General features: G+C 38.9%; 1 protein-coding gene across 1 annotated transcript; it reads left to right on the plus strand.

Annotated features, from left to right (window-relative positions):
- Positions 1-9,630: 9,630 nt before the first annotated feature.
- On the plus strand, positions 9,631-15,653 carry LOC122236197 (catenin alpha-2-like). Its single transcript, XM_042977088.1, has 3 exons — positions 9,631-9,848; positions 9,932-10,198; positions 15,591-15,653. Exons 1-3 carry the CDS (start codon positions 9,822-9,824, stop codon positions 15,651-15,653), a joined length of 357 nt encoding a protein of 118 aa, XP_042833022.1. The 5' UTR covers positions 9,631-9,821.
- The last annotated feature ends 1,563 nt before the right edge of the window (positions 15,654-17,216 follow it).

The following is a 17,216-nucleotide window of genomic DNA, read 5'->3' on the forward strand; positions in this document are numbered from 1 at the left end:
GTATCTGTCTTTCTCTGACTGACTTATTTCACGTAGAATAATACCCTCCAGTTCCATCCATACTGCTGCAAATGGCAATATTTCATTTTTTCTCATTGCCAAGTAGTATTCCATTGTTTTTAGCAGCACTTTCAACAATAGCCAAATTATGGAAAGAGCCTAAATGCCCAACTGATGAATGGATAAAGAAGATGTGGTTCAAGTGATATTCTTGTCCCTCATAAACATATAGTAACACTTTCCCCACAACTTCTCTGTGTAAAGTAAACACTTAAGCTTTACTGCTGATAACTACCCTTTGTTCCTAAAGGGTTTTGAAAGCTTCTTGGGGATATGTAGTCAAAAGTATTCTTAAACCCATGTGTAGAAGTATTAGGAAATGGCCTAGCTTTAGGTGCCTAAAAGTACAGTGTGATAATGCATTCTTCACACAGCATTAAGTGTATATATAGTAGGAAATTTTGTTGAAACCCTCGAATTTGCACGAGGGAATGTCCATGTTCTTTGTTCCCAGAAAAATTGCTTTTCTTTGTCTTCTTTTTTTAAAATTTTGTTTTACTGTTTATTTCTGAGACAGAGACAGAACATGAGCAGGGGAGGGGCAGAGAGAGAGGGAGACACGGAATCAGAAGCAGGCTCCAGGCTCTGAGCTGTCAGCACAGAGCCCGACACGGGGCTCGAACTCACAAACTGTGAGATCATGACCTGAGCCGAAGTTGGTCGCTCAGACGACTGAGCCACCCAGCCACCCCAAAAATGCTTTTCTTAAAGCATTTGTGAATTAGCTTCTCATAAATATCCAGTAAGAAGTTTGCCTTCATCCATCTGTATAAGAACTAGGGAAGGCCCATGTACTGAACTACCTGAAATAGCTGTGTTCTAAATGAGGATTTCAAATTCCTTTTCATTACATATAAGTACAAGTGTTCTTAAACTTGTTTTTATGAATGCTACGGAAGGGACTTATATTTAACTGCCTAACTACAATGTGCTTAATACATCTTTAATTTGGTGTTTAATTTGCATCTATTTGGGTATTTTGTTTAATGTTTCTTTATTATCAAATGGCTATGCACTTAATTGCCACAAACACCATTGTGGCTGAGGCAATTTGAGTTAGCTTCTTAGATTCATCCAATAAGAAGTGTGCTTCAATCCTCTGAATAATCACTAGGGACTGTACAGGTGCTTTGCCTGAAACAGCCATGCACTCAGTAAAATCTCTAATATTAAAAAAAAATGAAATAACAAGTTTCTTTGTATAAACACCTATAGTTAATGGCTTAAAACTACCCTGGTTCAAGACTGGTTAATGACTTTCAATACACGCAAATACAGTCATTGGAACACTCTATACGAGAAAGAGGAAATGGCCGAGGGTTGTACCCCAGAGATACAATGTATCTCAGAGATATCCTTGGGAGTAAGATACTGCCTCCTCCATGCATGCAGAAGAGAGAGGAAAGAAGACAATGTTTGTTGAGGGGTGAAATATGTGCAATGCTCTCTGCCCAACTAGCTCTAACCCTTTCCCTGAGCAGAAATGAGGGATGGGGTTGGTGCACAGGGGTTAACAATAGGCCAGCAGTTCCATAGATGGTGGTACAGGGTGGGGTCTGTGGTGTGGTCCTCCCACCCAAAAGTTCTTGCCCTTTTCTTTAGCCCATGCCACCACTGGCTGCCCTCCCTCTCCTTCCCATCCCCACTGCCTTCTCCCATGTGCAGATGTGCTGTATAGTGAGTTCATACCTCTTGCTCATGGTTGGGGGAAAGGTGAGGGGCATCTTCCCACTCTGGAAGCCAGGTCCAGCAGGGGCAGGGCCTGGGGTGAGGGTCCATTCTCCTGCCCCCTCATATATTATGGGAGGAGCAGTCATCAGGAGGAAGTGGCCATGTGGCCATACTCAGTGGGTGCACAGACCTCTGCTTGAGAGGAGCTTGGGGGATATGTGGCCCCAGAGTTCCTGGTACCCTCACAGCTGGCCCAGCCCTGATGTTTGTAGTGATGCCTGCAGGTGGGAGGCCTGCAGCTGCTGGAGTGGGAGAAGGGTGGGACAAGTGAAGTCTACCTACCTCAGGCACAATATCTAATGGAGCACCAAAGACTTAGTCATCAAGCTGAATAATAGTTTAATGCGATATTTTAAATCTTGTATTGGCAAACCTCAGCCCGGAGGCCTGCATGTGTGTTTGGAAACAAGTACTATTGGGAGTCCTGGCTATCGTCTCCCTACCTGGCCATATTCTTGGTGGGAGACATGCCAAGTTGACTGAGGTCAGACTGAATCAAATCTGTGCTCAGTGTCCCCATGGGGGCCACAGCAGGGAAGATTATACCATGGGCATTGGTGAATGCTGTGAACCAGGGCTTTTCCCAGAGAGCTGTGTGTCCAGAATCTGCATGACCCCGTGGGTCTGGAGCCTAGTCAAGATGCCTTCTGAAACAAAGCCAGTGGGAGCCTCATTTCTTTCACTCTCCGGGTGGATGTACAGATGGAGTGTGGACTGGGGTATCCTCCACCCAGCCTGGCAGGGGCGGGGCTACAAGCATGGTTTCATGTTTGAAGACTCACTTCTGCTTCTTGTTAAGTGACCATACTTTGCTCATGAGGTAAGTAGACAGAATTCCAACTGGGTATTTAATGCAAGATTTTAGCCTTAATTCTTCAGAAATATTTGATGTAAAGTGAGTTCTGTCTGCCCTTAAAAAGTAAACATAATAATGACAATACCAAATAGCAGCTTCCTAAAGTTCAACCCAGGTGGGAGGGCTTTCTTCAAGTGGTGAAACAAAATTTAAATAGAAAAAATGGGAAGAGTTAATGGTGGAGAAGTAACGGGACTCTGGGTGTTCTCAATCCTCAAACACAGCTGTATTAACGTCAGATAACTTGGAACAGCCAGGAAATAGATCTGTGGAGTGGCAGAAGGATCTCCACAGTTAGAAGGACACAGTTTGGCTAATTCAAGGTGTGTGGATGTGAATTGGGGGAGAGAAAACAGCAGAGATGCAGAGGGGAGGGATCCTTTCTGTGGAGAGACAAAAGGGAGAGAAAGAGAGTAGATGAGAAAGTGCAGCATTGAGTTAGCACAAGAGAAAAACCTCTCTGGACCAAAGACTGGGGAGTGAGAGTACTGTGTGTCCCAGTTCTTTTTTTGCAAACAGTTTCTGTAGCCCAAACTGAGGTTTTGGAAGTACTTGACTTTCTTCAGAGTGGAGGCGTGGTTTATGTTCCTGGAGAGGAGACAGCTGGTCCCAGAGTGCATATTGTGGTGTAGAAATCTTGAGGTGCCCTGGGAGAGAACAGTCCCTTTCCTGGAATACTTTTGGAAGAGGGTTTACTGCCTCCCATGGACAAAAGACCCTGCAGTTGCCAGCCAAAGGCTTTTATCAGCAAGGTGGAGAGTCTTTACTCTGGAGGAGGGGAGTGGATCCAAGCAATGCTGGTTTCAAGACTTTGGGTTTTGAATCAGCTGCACAACAAAGAAAAAATACAGAAGACAGTTTCAGTGCAGGGCAAGCTGACTTCCCTTGTATTCAGTGAGGGCTACCACATTGAATATTCAGTGGGGGATGAGATCCCAAGTCAAAGGACTAGAGAATGGGGTGGCAATATTCCCCATTATCCCCCTCACACACCAACACAGTGAGGCAAGATCTGCTTACACCAAACCCTGCCCCTCCATGCCTGCAACTGCTTATTTACTTGGGCAAGACTGACACTGACCCAAAACAGCTGGCCTCTCCTCCGGACCTACACAGCCACCAACAGCCAGGCATGAACAAACAACTCTTTTTCTTCTTTCTTTCTTTCTTTCTTTCTTTTTCTCTCTTCTACTTCTTCTTCTTCCCTTCTCCTTCTTCTCCTTCTCCTACTCCTCCTCCTTCTTCTTCCTCTTGATTTGGAATTAGGCGCATAGTTTCTGGCTTATTTTCTGGCATTTCCTTTTATCTTTTTAAAATCTGTTTTTTTATTCTTTTCCTTTTCCTTCTTTTCCCTTCTGCCTTTTTCTCGTTTTTACTTTCTTTTTGCTTGGAACCAACCTCTTAATTTTTTCTGTTTTTTGTTTGTTTGTTTCCGTTCCTTTTCCCTTTTTATGGGATCAGCCTTCCCCCCTCCTTTTTCCCCCTAAGGTTACTCAACAAACAAATCAAAGCAGACCTAGTTAAAGGTGCAAACACTCCACCTCTGCAAACAAGGAGGAACTCTACAGAGGACTCATAAAAGGGTAAGAACCGCTAAATGCAACAGAATGCACACAGCATACACCAGAAACACTTCCTGAAGTGCCAGGCCCTAGAAGTGTATGACCCCTTTTAAATATAGTAGTATTCTCAGGTGCAGGAAAGATAAGCTTTCAAAACACTTAAAACACAGAAACCTAGCCAAAGTAACAAGGACAAAGGCATTCTTCCTTTCTGCCCCTGCCATATGTCAAGCAGAAATCACAGCCAAGGATTTACTCAAAGCGGATAAAAGCAATATATGTGAGCCATAATTTAGAAAAACAGTCAAAAGATTACTAGCTTGGCTTGAAGAAAAGCATAGAAGACACCAGAGAAATCCTTGCTGCAGAGATCAAAGACCTAAGAACTAGTTAGGATGATTTCAAAAATACTATAAGTGAGATGGAAACTAAACTAGATACAGTGACAGTGAAGACTGAAGAAGTAGAGGATAGAGTAGGTGCAATAGAAGTTAAAATGATGGAAAATAATAGAGCTGAAAACAAAATAGGAAAAGGAAATAGCCAAATAATGAGGGAAGACTTAGAAGGTTTATTTGAAAAAATTATACCTGAGAACTTCCTTAATGTAGGGAAGGAAACAGGCATCAAAGTCCAAGAGGCACAGAGAACTCCCTGTACAATCAACAAAAACAACTTAACACCAAGATATATCATAGTGAAACTAGCAAAATACAAGGACAAAGAGAAAATTCTGAAAGCAGCTAGGGACAAACAGTCCTTAACCTGCAAGGATAGACACATAAGGTTAGTAGCAGACCTGCCCACTGAAACTTGGCAGGCCAGAAGGGAGTGGCAGGAAATATTCAATGTAATGAATAGGAAAAATATGCAGCCAAGAATTCTTTACCCAATAAGCCTGTTATTCAGAATAGAAGAATAGATAAAGACCCTCCCAGACAAACAAAAGCTAAAGGAGATAGTGATCACTACACCAGCCCTGCAAGAAATTCTAAGGGGGAACTCGACGAGTGGAAAGCAGCAAACATACAAAGGACCAGAAACAATACCACACAAATGAAATCTACAGCTTACACAGTAATTCATGTCTTCCAATACATATCTGAATGTAAATGGACTAACTGCCCCAGTCAAAAGACACAGGATATGAGAATGGGTAAAAGACAAGATCCATCTATATGCTACCCACCTGAGACTCTATTTAGACCAGAGGACACTTGCAGATTTAGAATGAGGGGATGGAGAATAATCTGTAATGCTAATGGACATCAAAAGAAAGCCAGAGTTGTAATTTCCTTATTTGACACCATGAGGTCTTTTATTCATGTGAACATTCATCAGCATTTTATAAAGTGTAATAAACTTTTAAGCTTAACTGCTACTAAAAAAAGCCAGAGTAGCCATACTTATATCAAACTAGATATTAAAACACACTGTAACAAGAGATGAATAAGGGCATTATATCATAATTAAGGGGTCTATCCATCAAGAAGAGATAACAATTGTAGGTATTTATGCCCCCAACATATATATGAACCAAAATATATAGATCAATTAATCAAAAACAAGCAAACTTGTTGATGATAATACCATAATTATAGGAGACTTTAATACTCCATTTGCAACAATGGACAGATCATCTAAGAGATAATCAATAAAAAAAACAGTGAATCTGAATAAGGGACAGAGGGACAGAGGGACATTGGGACAGAGGGACTTGACAGATATATTCAGACCACTTCATCCTAAAGCAACAGAATACACATTCTTTTTGAGTGCACATGGAATTATACAGAATAGATCCCATCTTGCATCACAAATCAGCCCTCAACTGGAACAAAAAAACTGAGATCATATCATGCATATTTTCAGATCACACTATAAAACTTGAAATCAACCCCAAGAAAAAAATTGGAAATCCCTCAAATACATCGAGTTTAAAGAAAATCCTATTAAAGAATGAATGGGTCAGCCAGGAAATTAAAGGAAAATTTTTAAAAAATCCATGGTAGCAAATGAAAATGAAAATGACAGTCCAAACCCCTTAGATGCAGCAAAGGCAGTCCTCCAGAGGAAAATACATTGCAACTCAGGCCTTTATCTCAAGAAGCAAGATAGGTACACAATATTCGATTAGGTTTCTGGAAAAGAAGCAGCAAATAAAGCCAGAAGCAGAAGAAAAATAGATTAGAGCAGAAATAATGACATAGAATGAAGAAACAGAATAGATCAATAAATCTAAGATACGATTTTTTGAAATAATGAACAAAATTGATAATCCCTAGCCAGACTTCTCAAAAAGAAAAGAGAGAAGACTCAGATAAAATCAGGAATGAAAGAGGAGAGATCACAACTAACACCAAAGAAATACAAACAATTTCAAGAGAATATTATGATCAATTAAATGCCAACCAATTGGGCTATCTGGAGGATATTGATAAATTCATAGAAACCTATGAACTACTGAAAACCGAAACAAGAAGAAATAGAATATTTGAAGAGACCGTAAGCAGTAAAGAAACTGAATCAGTTTTCAAAAATCTCCCAACAAACAAGAGTTCAGGACCAGACGACTTCCCAGGGGAATTATACCAAAATCTTAAAGAAGAATTAATACCAATTATCTTGAAACCGTTAAAAAAAATAGAAATGGAAGTTAACTTACAAACTCATTCTATGAAGCCAGCATTACCTTGATTCCAAAACCAGACAAAGACCCCTCTAAAATAGAGAATTATAGACCAAAATCCCTGATGAACATGTATGCAAAAATTCTCAACAAGATACAAGCAAATTGAATTCAACAATACATTGAAAGAATTATTCACCATAATCAAGTAATATTTATTCCTGGGCTGCAGGTTTGGTTCAATATCCACAAACCAATTAATGTGATACACCACATGAATAAAAGAAAGGCTAAGAACCATATGATTGCGCCAATAGATGCAGTAAAAAAGCACTTGACAAAATACAGCATACTTTCTTGATAAAAACCCTCAAGAAAGTAGGGATAGAAGGAACTTACATCCACATCACAGAGGCCATATATGAAAGACCTCAGCTAATATCATCCTTGATGGGGGAAAGCTGAGAGTTTTCCCCCTAAGGTCAGGAACATGACAGGGCTGTCCACTCTCACCACTGTTGTTCAACATAGTACTGGGATCCCTAGCCTCAGCAATCAGACAAAATTAAGAAAGAAAAGGCATGCAAACTGGCAAGGAAGAAGTCAAACATTCACTCTTCACAGATGACATGATACTCTATAGGAAAATCCAAAAGACTCTACGAAAAACCTGCAAGAACTGATATGTGAATTCACCAATGTTGCAGGATATAAAGTCGAGGTACAGAAACTAGCTCCATTTCTTTACACCAATAATGAAGCAGCAGAAGGAGATATCAAAAAATCAATCCCATTTACAATTTCACCAAAAACCATAAGATGCCTAGGAATAAACCTAGCCAAAAAGGTAAAATACCCGTACACTGAAAACTATAGAAAGCTTATGAAGGAAATGGAAGAATTATTCCATGAAATAATGGAAATGGAAAAATTATTCCATGTCCATGGGTTGGAAGAACAAATATTGTTAAAATGTAGATACTACCCAAAGCCATCCTCACATTAAATGCAATCCCATCAAAATAACACCAGCATTCTTCACAGAGCTAGAGCAAGCTATCATAAAATGTGCATGGAAACACAAAAGAATCCAAATAGCCAAAGAAGTGTTGAAAAAGGAAACCAATGTGACAATAAATCTCATATTAAGAAAAACTACAACGATAAAACCTCCAAACAAAATAAATAAAAGCCATGACAAATGTTTTAACTCTAGGTTATAAAAACATTTTTAAAGATATGACACCAAAATAAATGTCCATAAAAGAATAATAAATTGGACTTTATTAAAATTAAGTCCTTTGAAAGACACTTTAAAAAAGAATCAACAAAGATTTTGACTGGGGGACAATTTTACAAACAAAAAAAAAGAAAGAAAGAAAACCAAAGCTGGAGGCTTCACAATCCCAGACTTTAAGCCGTATTACAAAGCTTGATAATAATCAACACAGCAAGAGACAGAGCATGAACGGGGGAGGATCAGAGAGAGGGAGACACAGAATCCAAAACAGGCTCCAGGCTCTGAGCTGTCAGCACAGAGCCCGACGTGGGGCTCAAACTCAGGGAGCACGAGATCATGACCTGAGCCAAAGTCCCCCGCTCAACTGACTGAGCCACCCAGGCGCCCCCAATTCTTCATAATTTAACATTTAGATTGTTTTCAGGGTTTTTTAAATGTAAGTAAGGAATGTTTCCTCAAGTGTTTTTATAGAGAGAATCCCCCTTCCATCTCTTCCTTTTTTAAGTGTAGGTACCCAGTAATATAATATGCAATTTCTGGACCAGAGTTCTGGAGGTTAAAAGGCTCTTCATGACTAGTCAGGAGAAACCTTTTACTTTGAATGCCTAGATAATTATCTGGCATAGAAAGTACACACATGTGTTGGTTACCTATTGGTGTTCATGTTTAGGACCAAAAAGAAATGCCCTCAAACTAGAAATCATGTTGGCGGGCTAAATTCTTTAGTGCATAAGCAAAAGAGGATAGATGGTTCAGTTAATTATTACTTGTCAATCTGCCTTGACAATCCTAGATAACCAATCCATTGTGCTTGTCTCAGAGTTCTTTTGACACACAAAAGAAAAGATACAATTGTTGCCAGGTCATTCATATAACACATACTGAATAAACAAATAAAAACTGAACCCCAGTGATTCAAGTAACCTTCAATGATGTTTTGAAACTGGAAAAATTTCTCTGAGATCCTCAGCTGGCAATCGTACATGGCCTCAGAGAGCAGCGCTGCCTTTAACATTTCTGTAAATGATGTGAACATTTTCTTAACAATGCTCTTAAAGCTGAAGATCAAGAGATTCCCAGGTAGTAGTATTTTGACAGCCCAAACAAGGAAGACACATCACCTTTGATCTATTTTTATTCCCTAAACTCAGTGATCGAGCTGCCATTAAAGATAGCTTTAAAAAAATAAAATGAAATGAACCCTAGTCCGAACCTGAAAATGAAGTGGCAGATATGCACTAAGCAAAAATCAGAAGAGTTTGATTTCCCATGTTTGTAATTGTCATTGACTATAGGGGCAAGCAATATCATAAGACTGAAGTCTGGGTTTTCCTCTGCTGCTTAACTAACTCCTATCCATGCAGGCTACTTGTCTGTATCTTGGTTTTTACATTTTCCCCAGCAATATTTGAGTGCCTTTTATAGGCCAAACATTTGCTAATAAGTAAAGGGCCACTAAACAAGATCGGGTTTCCTGCTCTCAAGAGATACAACACAGGAGGGACACATGCTTAAATATGTAACTCCAGTACAGTATAATAAGTATTGATGATAGGAGGGGATAGGGGCTTGTGGGAGCAGATAGAAGGAGACATCGCCTAGAGAGCTGGATGGAATAGGTTCCAGGAAGATGGGCCATGTTGAGTGAAAGGGTTGGGTAGAAGAGGGGTACTCCAGTATTTCATATGGAAAGAACACCATACACAAAGTCCTGGCAGCTAGAGAGAGGACAAGGGAAGGTAGATGGTTTACAAAATTCAGTGGAGTTCGGTGCGTCTGACTCAGAGTTCAATAACAAACGTTTCCATGGCAAACTCCATGGATGTGACAGGTTTCATGTTTTGCACACACAGGAGCTGAAGGACCCTCACTGTCGGAATGAGATGGCAGCCGCCCGAGGGGCTCTAAAGAAGAATGCCACAATGCTGTACACAGCCTCCCAAGCGCTTCTCCGCCACCCAGATGTTGCTGCCACCAGAGCCAACCGAGATTATGTGTTTAAACAAGTCCAGGAAGCCATTGCTGGCATCTCCAATGCTGCTCAAGCTACCTCGCCCACCGATGAAGCCAAAGGCCACACAGGCATCGGTGAGCTGGCTGCAGTCCTGAATGAGTTTGATGTAAGTGTCCCAGTGGTGCACACAGAGGGGTATACGTTTGTATTGAAAAAAATGATTTGGGGATGAAGGGCCACAGTAGCATACATGAATTTACCCCTCGTGGAAGCTTAGGATAAAATGTAAATTATATCGTATTTCTGTTGATGGGAATCCAACATAGTGGCAGAGCCTAGTTTTCTTGTATTCAAAGGATCTAACAACAATGTTGAAGAGGACCTGATGTTAGGCAAGCAGAAGCCCTGTAAATCATTAACTTTTTTTTATCCCACTGGTTATTTAGGGACCATTCATCACTTGGATGATGATCTTTATTTTTAAGGGGACAAATGTCATAAGCAGTGTAGGTATAGATTGCCTCTATGTTGTGCCTGGGTGAAGAACTACCCTCAATGTGTTCATTTTAAGTCATTGACAAACGTTGTTGCCCACTGATCCCACATGGGATCGCCATCTTCCTTGAATAGACCCCTCTGGGTAATGCCTCTGCAGGACCCATGAATGACCCACATTCTGCACCTGCTGTTTCTGGGGGTGTGTCCCAATGAGTGAAGCAGTAGGAAGATGGCATCAAAGTGAATGGGAGGCATTCATGTAATCAGTACCCCAGGATGAGAGCCCTCACTTCTCCTAGATCAGGATATGGACCCACCTATGGGATGCTGGAATTCATCTGAGCTCATTCTGTGTTCAGTGTGAGAGTCTAAGTGTGTTGTGAGAACTACCAAGATTTAAAATAATTGGTATCTGCTTTCAAGGATTCTATTTCCCTGTAAGGAGATGGGAGAAGTAGAATATATTAAATACCTTTCAAGGGATAAAACACAGTAGTAACGAAATTCATAAGAGAAAAATAGGTTACTTAATAGCTGTGGAGAAAGATGATGAGCTTGCTTTTGGATCTGTTGACATGAATTTTTGGCAGGAGATGACTGGCTAGAGAAGAGAATCGGGAACAAAGCAGTGATTGCTAGAGACCTAAAGCTGGAAGATCTAATGGAGGAATAATTATGATACTTGACCTAGCTGTTTTCATAGGGGTGTCTCCTCTTTTAGGTTTTTCAGTCAGTCAAAATATATAGAGATAGCTTAGACCATATACTGTTTCCTATGTTTTTTTCTTTTCTTCTTTTTTTTTTTTTGCTCAAGATTAAATATAATAAATTTAAAGTGCCACAGGATCACCTGGGTGGCTCAGTTGGTTAAGTGTTGGGAGAGGAAGTTAATAACTCACATATCACATTCAACTGATTTCATGCAAGTGACAGGTTATATTTATTTAAAGATATTTGGAAATTTAGGGGCAACTGGGTGGCTCAGTTGGTTAAGTGTCCAGCTTTGGCTCAGGTCATGATCTCATGGTTTCTGGGTTTGGGCCTGGCTTTGGGCTCTGTGCTGACAGCTTGGAGCCTGGTGACTGCTTCAGATTCTGTGTCTCCCTTTCTCTGCCCCTCCCCACTCGTGCTCACACTCGCTCTCTCTTAATAAACATTATTTATTAGTTATAAATAATGTTTTAATGTCTTAAATAATATTTTTTAATGTTTATTTATTAAGTATTTACCACAGGGATTGGGGGTTAATATGTAATTCACAAAGTTTGAGGAGACAACTGAAAATCCATTGGAGCTAACAGAGTTCAGTAAGGTTATCAGTTTTAAAATATACGTCCACAGATTTGCAAAGTGCAAAAACATAGAGTAATGGAAAAACAGATCCTATTTTAAAAAAAATGATCTTGTTGATAGAAATGAAAAATAGTTTGTTGGCTTTATTTTATTCCTTATTTCCTTATAAATGTTGGAAATCATCTTGATACAGATGTGGAAGACTAGAAACAAAACAAAAAAAGCTGAGTGGCAAGTTCTACTTCTGGGTATGATATCACAATGATATCACAAGCCTGGGTGGGAAAACTATTGATTCTTAATTTTTACAATGTTCAGACAATCCCAATAAAAATTCTAAGAGTTCTTTTGCAACTTGACAGAGTAATGATGAAGTTTTTTTTCTGGACTAAGAATGAATAAGCCCATATTTTAAGGAGATGAAAATGAGCGGGTGATGTACTCGATATTAAAACATTCTAATGCTACATTAATGTTAAAAGTGTGCATTAGACCAAAAAACGCCTAGTCAAGTTAAACGGAATAGAAATTTGCAAAAAATCTCCAATACAAAATTATCTTATGAAATGATAGTTTTTAAAATTAGTAGGTGGATTAGTCAGATTTTGACAAAGCTATATTTTTATAATCCTATGTTAACTTCAAAAAGTAAACAGTAAACCCTGCCAGGACCTAGTAATAGGAGTAGAAGCACTGAATGCGGAAAAGTCCCTGGAAGGACAGTCAGACCCTTCAGCTGCTGCCACCTTCTGCCCAAGCGTGAGGACTCCACCTTCCCATTTTCTTTGTATCCAGAACCTTCTCACTGAAAGGAGCTTTAACTAAAAATGAGGTTCACTATACAAAAGGCTTTGGACTCATAAAATAAAACTTAAGCCTGTATGGGGAAAATCTATTAGCAAAATATGTTGGAAATACTTAAACATTTGAAATGTTGGTTTGTGTGTATGTGTGTGTGTGTTATTTATTTTATTTTATTTTTTAGTTTATTTATTTTTAAATATGAAATTTATTGTCAAATTGGTTTCCATACAACACCCAGTGCTCATCCCAACAGATGGCCTCCTCAGTACCTATCACCCACCCTCGCCTCCCTCCCACCCCCCATTAACCCTCAGTTTGTTCTCAATTTTTAAGAGTCTCTTATGTTTTGGCTTCCTCCCTCTGTAACCTCTCTTTTTTTTTTCTTTTTTCTTCCCCTCCCCCATGGTCTTCTGTTAAGTTTCTCAGGATCCACATAAGAGTGAAAACATACGGTATCTGTCTTTCTCTGTATGACTTATTTCACTTAGCATCACACTCTCCAGTTGCATCCACATTGCTACAAAAGGCCATATTTCATTCTTTCTCATTGCCATGTAGTATTTCGTTAACTGTAGTGATACGCTGTGCAAATATGGCTTTGGGAGGTTGATACCGAAATGTAAGTTTCTTACAGAACATGACATATTAACTAAGTAATTCACTGTATTTTCACTATTACACTAGGTAACTTTTATTAGTTAAAATAAGTGTATTATGTCAATTCTATGCTTATATAATACCAGACTACTCAATTATATATTGGCTAAGTATATTAATCAAGTAATATTTTATTAAGAATGTATACTGGTTCACAAGCTATATAAATAACTAAAGCATTATCTAATGTTTAAAACTTTATTTCTCAGAGATTGACAAATGTTTAAAACTTCATTTCTCAGAGATTGACAAAAATCATCAGGGAGAACCATCTATATTGGTGATTTATAGATAGTAATTCAATTGGGTATGGTTCCCTAAAAATTTAGCAAGTGCAGTTTCAGTACTTTCTCAAACATAGTAATGCTAATAAAGTATTACAGAATATGACCAGACATAAGGTAATTAGCCATTTGTAGATGTGTTGTTTTTTCCACCATTTGACACCAGCAAATCTAGACAGTCCTTAAGGATATTTGAAATTATCACTAAAAATTAATGTTCTCCTTCTCTTGGTAACAGAATTCTCCATTTCTGTTCTTTAGTTGCATAATGAATACTTTGTTGTTGTTTTTATTCTGCGGACATAGTGACTCGAAATTGATTTTTGAATTCAGACATGTGTCTTATATCCTAAAAGCTATTCTCAGATATTAAACAAATTGATACCACATTGGGAGGGAAACTCACTCAAACTTCCTGTGAATTAGGTTTCTGGCAATATCCCTTCCTGATGCTAGGTTTACTGACTTGCCAACGTGAAGGAGATTTTCAAAAGGAAAGTATGTTTGAGATCCTGAAGTGAAAGGAACTATAGAAATACACAAGTCCATTGTGAGCATGGCTAGCATGCCTTAATGTTCAATTTCAAGCACGATTTGTATTGGTCATCAGTATGCAAAACCCAGTTTTAGGGGCGGTAGGATGCAGAAGTGACGTAAAGTTTGATAGCTGACTAAAAACAAGGTAAAAATTAGTATTTTTACGTTAATTTGTTAAGTTGTAGGATTGATTTTTTTTTTTTAATCTAGGTAGTTAAAATTGTGGCTCAATGCATGGTGACCTATTTTCTGGCACTATTTTTCTGCCTACATGAATAGTTGATGTAGTGATTTATGAAGCAAAGGAATGAAGAAAAAAACCCAGGATTTTAACAACTTGAAACTGTCAAGGGAGTTTCTAATGATAAAATAGCAAAGAGAAAATGATTGCTAACCAATGGAAAAATCAGCCTCTGTTTAAAATGTGGCAGCTTGAGGTAGTTAATTTTATTGGGTGAAACTACTAAGGAATACTAAAAAGAATTTTAAAAATATAGTGACTACTCAGAAATAAATCCTATTAAAATGTCTATTTTACTGCCAGAAAACTTGAAAGAGTGAGAGAGAGGAAAATTAAAAGTTATTCCTACAGAATTTCTATTTTAAAGAGAAGAGAGTATACTATATCTTGTTTTTTGAAGCTTCTTTTGTAGATGAAGGCACTTGAGAAAAATGGAAATTAACACCATTCATGGACCAGTCTTTATAATTGGTAGCTATTTGCATTTTAAACGTTTGTTTTAAATCAGATAGTAAGTAAACACAATCTCAAATTCCTCTAACTTTATTACCTTCTTGTGAATTTTCTTACTTTTCCCCACCTGCCCTGGGTATTTGCTTGATTAGTAATTATTTTCTTGGACATTTAGTTTCTCTTTCTCCACTAGGAGAAATTCCCTCAGCCTATAGAAAAATGTATTTCTCTTCTACAGTCTGAGAAGAAAATAAAGCATTAGTTTACTATATTTACCATTTTTCTCATACTTCACTCTTCTCCTTACACAGTTCTTTAAGAACAGTTGTTAAATAAGTCAATGCCAGTCCTTGTTTCCGTGTCTTGGCTACCACTAGCTCCTACCTTTTTGAGCCTTGTCATCCAACTTTTACTGCCCCTCCTCTGTAACTCTGTGTTTGAATCTTTAAGGACCCCCAAGTCTATGTGATTTTACTTGCTAGTTCTCAACTACTTTAAATTTGGAATGGGGGGGGGTGGATTTTAATAGCATTAACCATATTCTTTTTTTTTCTTCGTATTTTTTCTGATTTGCAAGATTTATTTTTATTGAAGAGTAGGACATTCAGACCTCAAATATATTGAGTGAAATATCACCATGACATACCAACTCTACATACATTGCCCTTGCTATTTCTACCTGATTTTTCACACCCTCTTCCCTCTGGTATTTCTCCCATTTTCTCCCTCTTCTTTCTTTTTAAGTATAATTGTGTGGATCTAAAGGTAATTCTCTTACTGCTGGTATTCAGTGGATAGAAGTGTTGGAATGTGAGCATAAGACATCATGGAGCATCTACATCACAGGCCAATGAGGATAGCAAAACTCTTTATCTGACAAGGGTAGGGCACATAGACCAACTGCACTGATGGGAGAATTGTCCTCTGGGGAGCATCTCCATGTTAGGGTGGTCACTGCCCCAAGGTGATTCCAACTATGGGCACTTCTCAGGTATGTATGGACAATCTAGGAGATCTAGTTGGAAAAACGTGGTTAAGAAACAGGAGTTAGATGGTAACTCATTTCATAGCAAGACGCCAGCCCATTTTTGGGACATGGAGGTTTCTGGACACCCAAGCATAATAACCCTAGCCCAGGGTTTAGAACCCAGGGTTGGAATACAGGCCCAGTGGAGAGCTGGAGTGCTAATACAGGTATCTTAGGTAAGAAGCCCAAATGCATGACCTCATGCAGACCTATGCTTCAGGAGACTAAAGAGGTAGAGTTTTTCAGTTGGTACTCTACTCTAAACATCTCTCTTAATACCTTTTGAATAGTGAGATTAATTCTTAGATGCTCCTGTTGAAAGCCTGATCCCTTAAGGAGCCGTGAACCAGAATTCTGGCTGGCTCAGTGATTCTTAAAGGGTTTTATTGACTCATGGTCTCTCCAAGGAGGCAAGAAGGAATGCCTCCTTAAAGTAGTACATTTTCACAGAGCACCTTGTTGAGCTCCTTCCCAGTTCTAACCCTCCCTTTTGCTGTGGAAATCAACATAGGTCTTTCTCAGAGAGGCCTACCCTAGGTCTCCTCTTCTCCTGTGATACTCCGTAAAGCCATTCTGACTGCAGACATGTGGGAACACTCACATTAGGTTATGGAAAAGGTAAGCTTCCTATGTATTACATTAGCATGAGGACAGAAAAAAAGAGGAGAAATCCCTGACAAAATACTGTAAACATACTGATGAAGAAAACTCAAGATACAGCTTATGTCCTAAAGCAGTTAGCAAGAAGAAAGCCAAATGCATAAAAATTAAAGCCAGTAAGCAGGACCATTTAGCTTCTGGAAAGCAATTTTGGTTCCTAATTCAGGTACTAAAAAGAGGAAGAAGGCAAATTCAGCAACTTTCTGAGTGTATGCCAATATTTTTGAAGGCTTAACATCTGTAGAGTTGTACCTGTTGTTCTTTAATGCTTTTATTGGTACTTTTTTTTTTTAAAGTAAGCTCTATTCCCAACATGGGGCTTGAACTCGCAACCCAAATAGCAAGAGTCGTATGCTCTGCTGACTGAGCCAGTCTGGCACCCCTATTAGTACTCTTCAATAATCTCTGCCATATTCCTATCAAATGGTTCCCTTTTAATGGCCTTTGGAAGTAGCCCAGGATATTGGGAAGAGCTCAGGACTTGGATTGCAGTGTGTGGCTACTACTCCAAGCTCTGTAAAATTTTAAGAATGTGTGACCTTGGGTTGCGGAGATAGTATCTCTAGGCCTTGGAAAAAGATTTAGCTACAGGATAGCTAAGATGATTAAGAGTATAGAGTATGCCAAGTGAGATGTAAGAAGGAAGGACTGCAAGGTATAAAGGAGTAATACTCTGTAAACAGCTATATTTACTGCGATGCATAAATGATGTGCTATACACTTACCTATG

The sequence above is a fragment of the Panthera tigris genome (genome assembly GCF_018350195.1).
Source record: "Panthera tigris isolate Pti1 chromosome A3 unlocalized genomic scaffold, P.tigris_Pti1_mat1.1 chrA3_random_Un_scaffold_79, whole genome shotgun sequence".
Lineage (NCBI taxonomy): Eukaryota > Metazoa > Chordata > Mammalia > Carnivora > Felidae > Panthera > Panthera tigris.

Bases quoted from the DNA above. Each gene is read 5' to 3' on its own strand.
- LOC122236197 (XM_042977088.1), top strand. From the start codon at position 9,822: ATGGTTTACAAAATTCAGTGGAGTTCG. The intron at 9,849-9,931 runs GTGCGTCTGACT...TTGCACACACAG, and splicing joins ACAAAATTCAGTGGAGTTCG to GAGCTGAAGGACCCTCACTG. The intron at 10,199-15,590 runs GTAAGTGTCCCA...GCTGGTATTCAG, and splicing joins CAGTCCTGAATGAGTTTGAT to TGGATAGAAGTGTTGGAATG.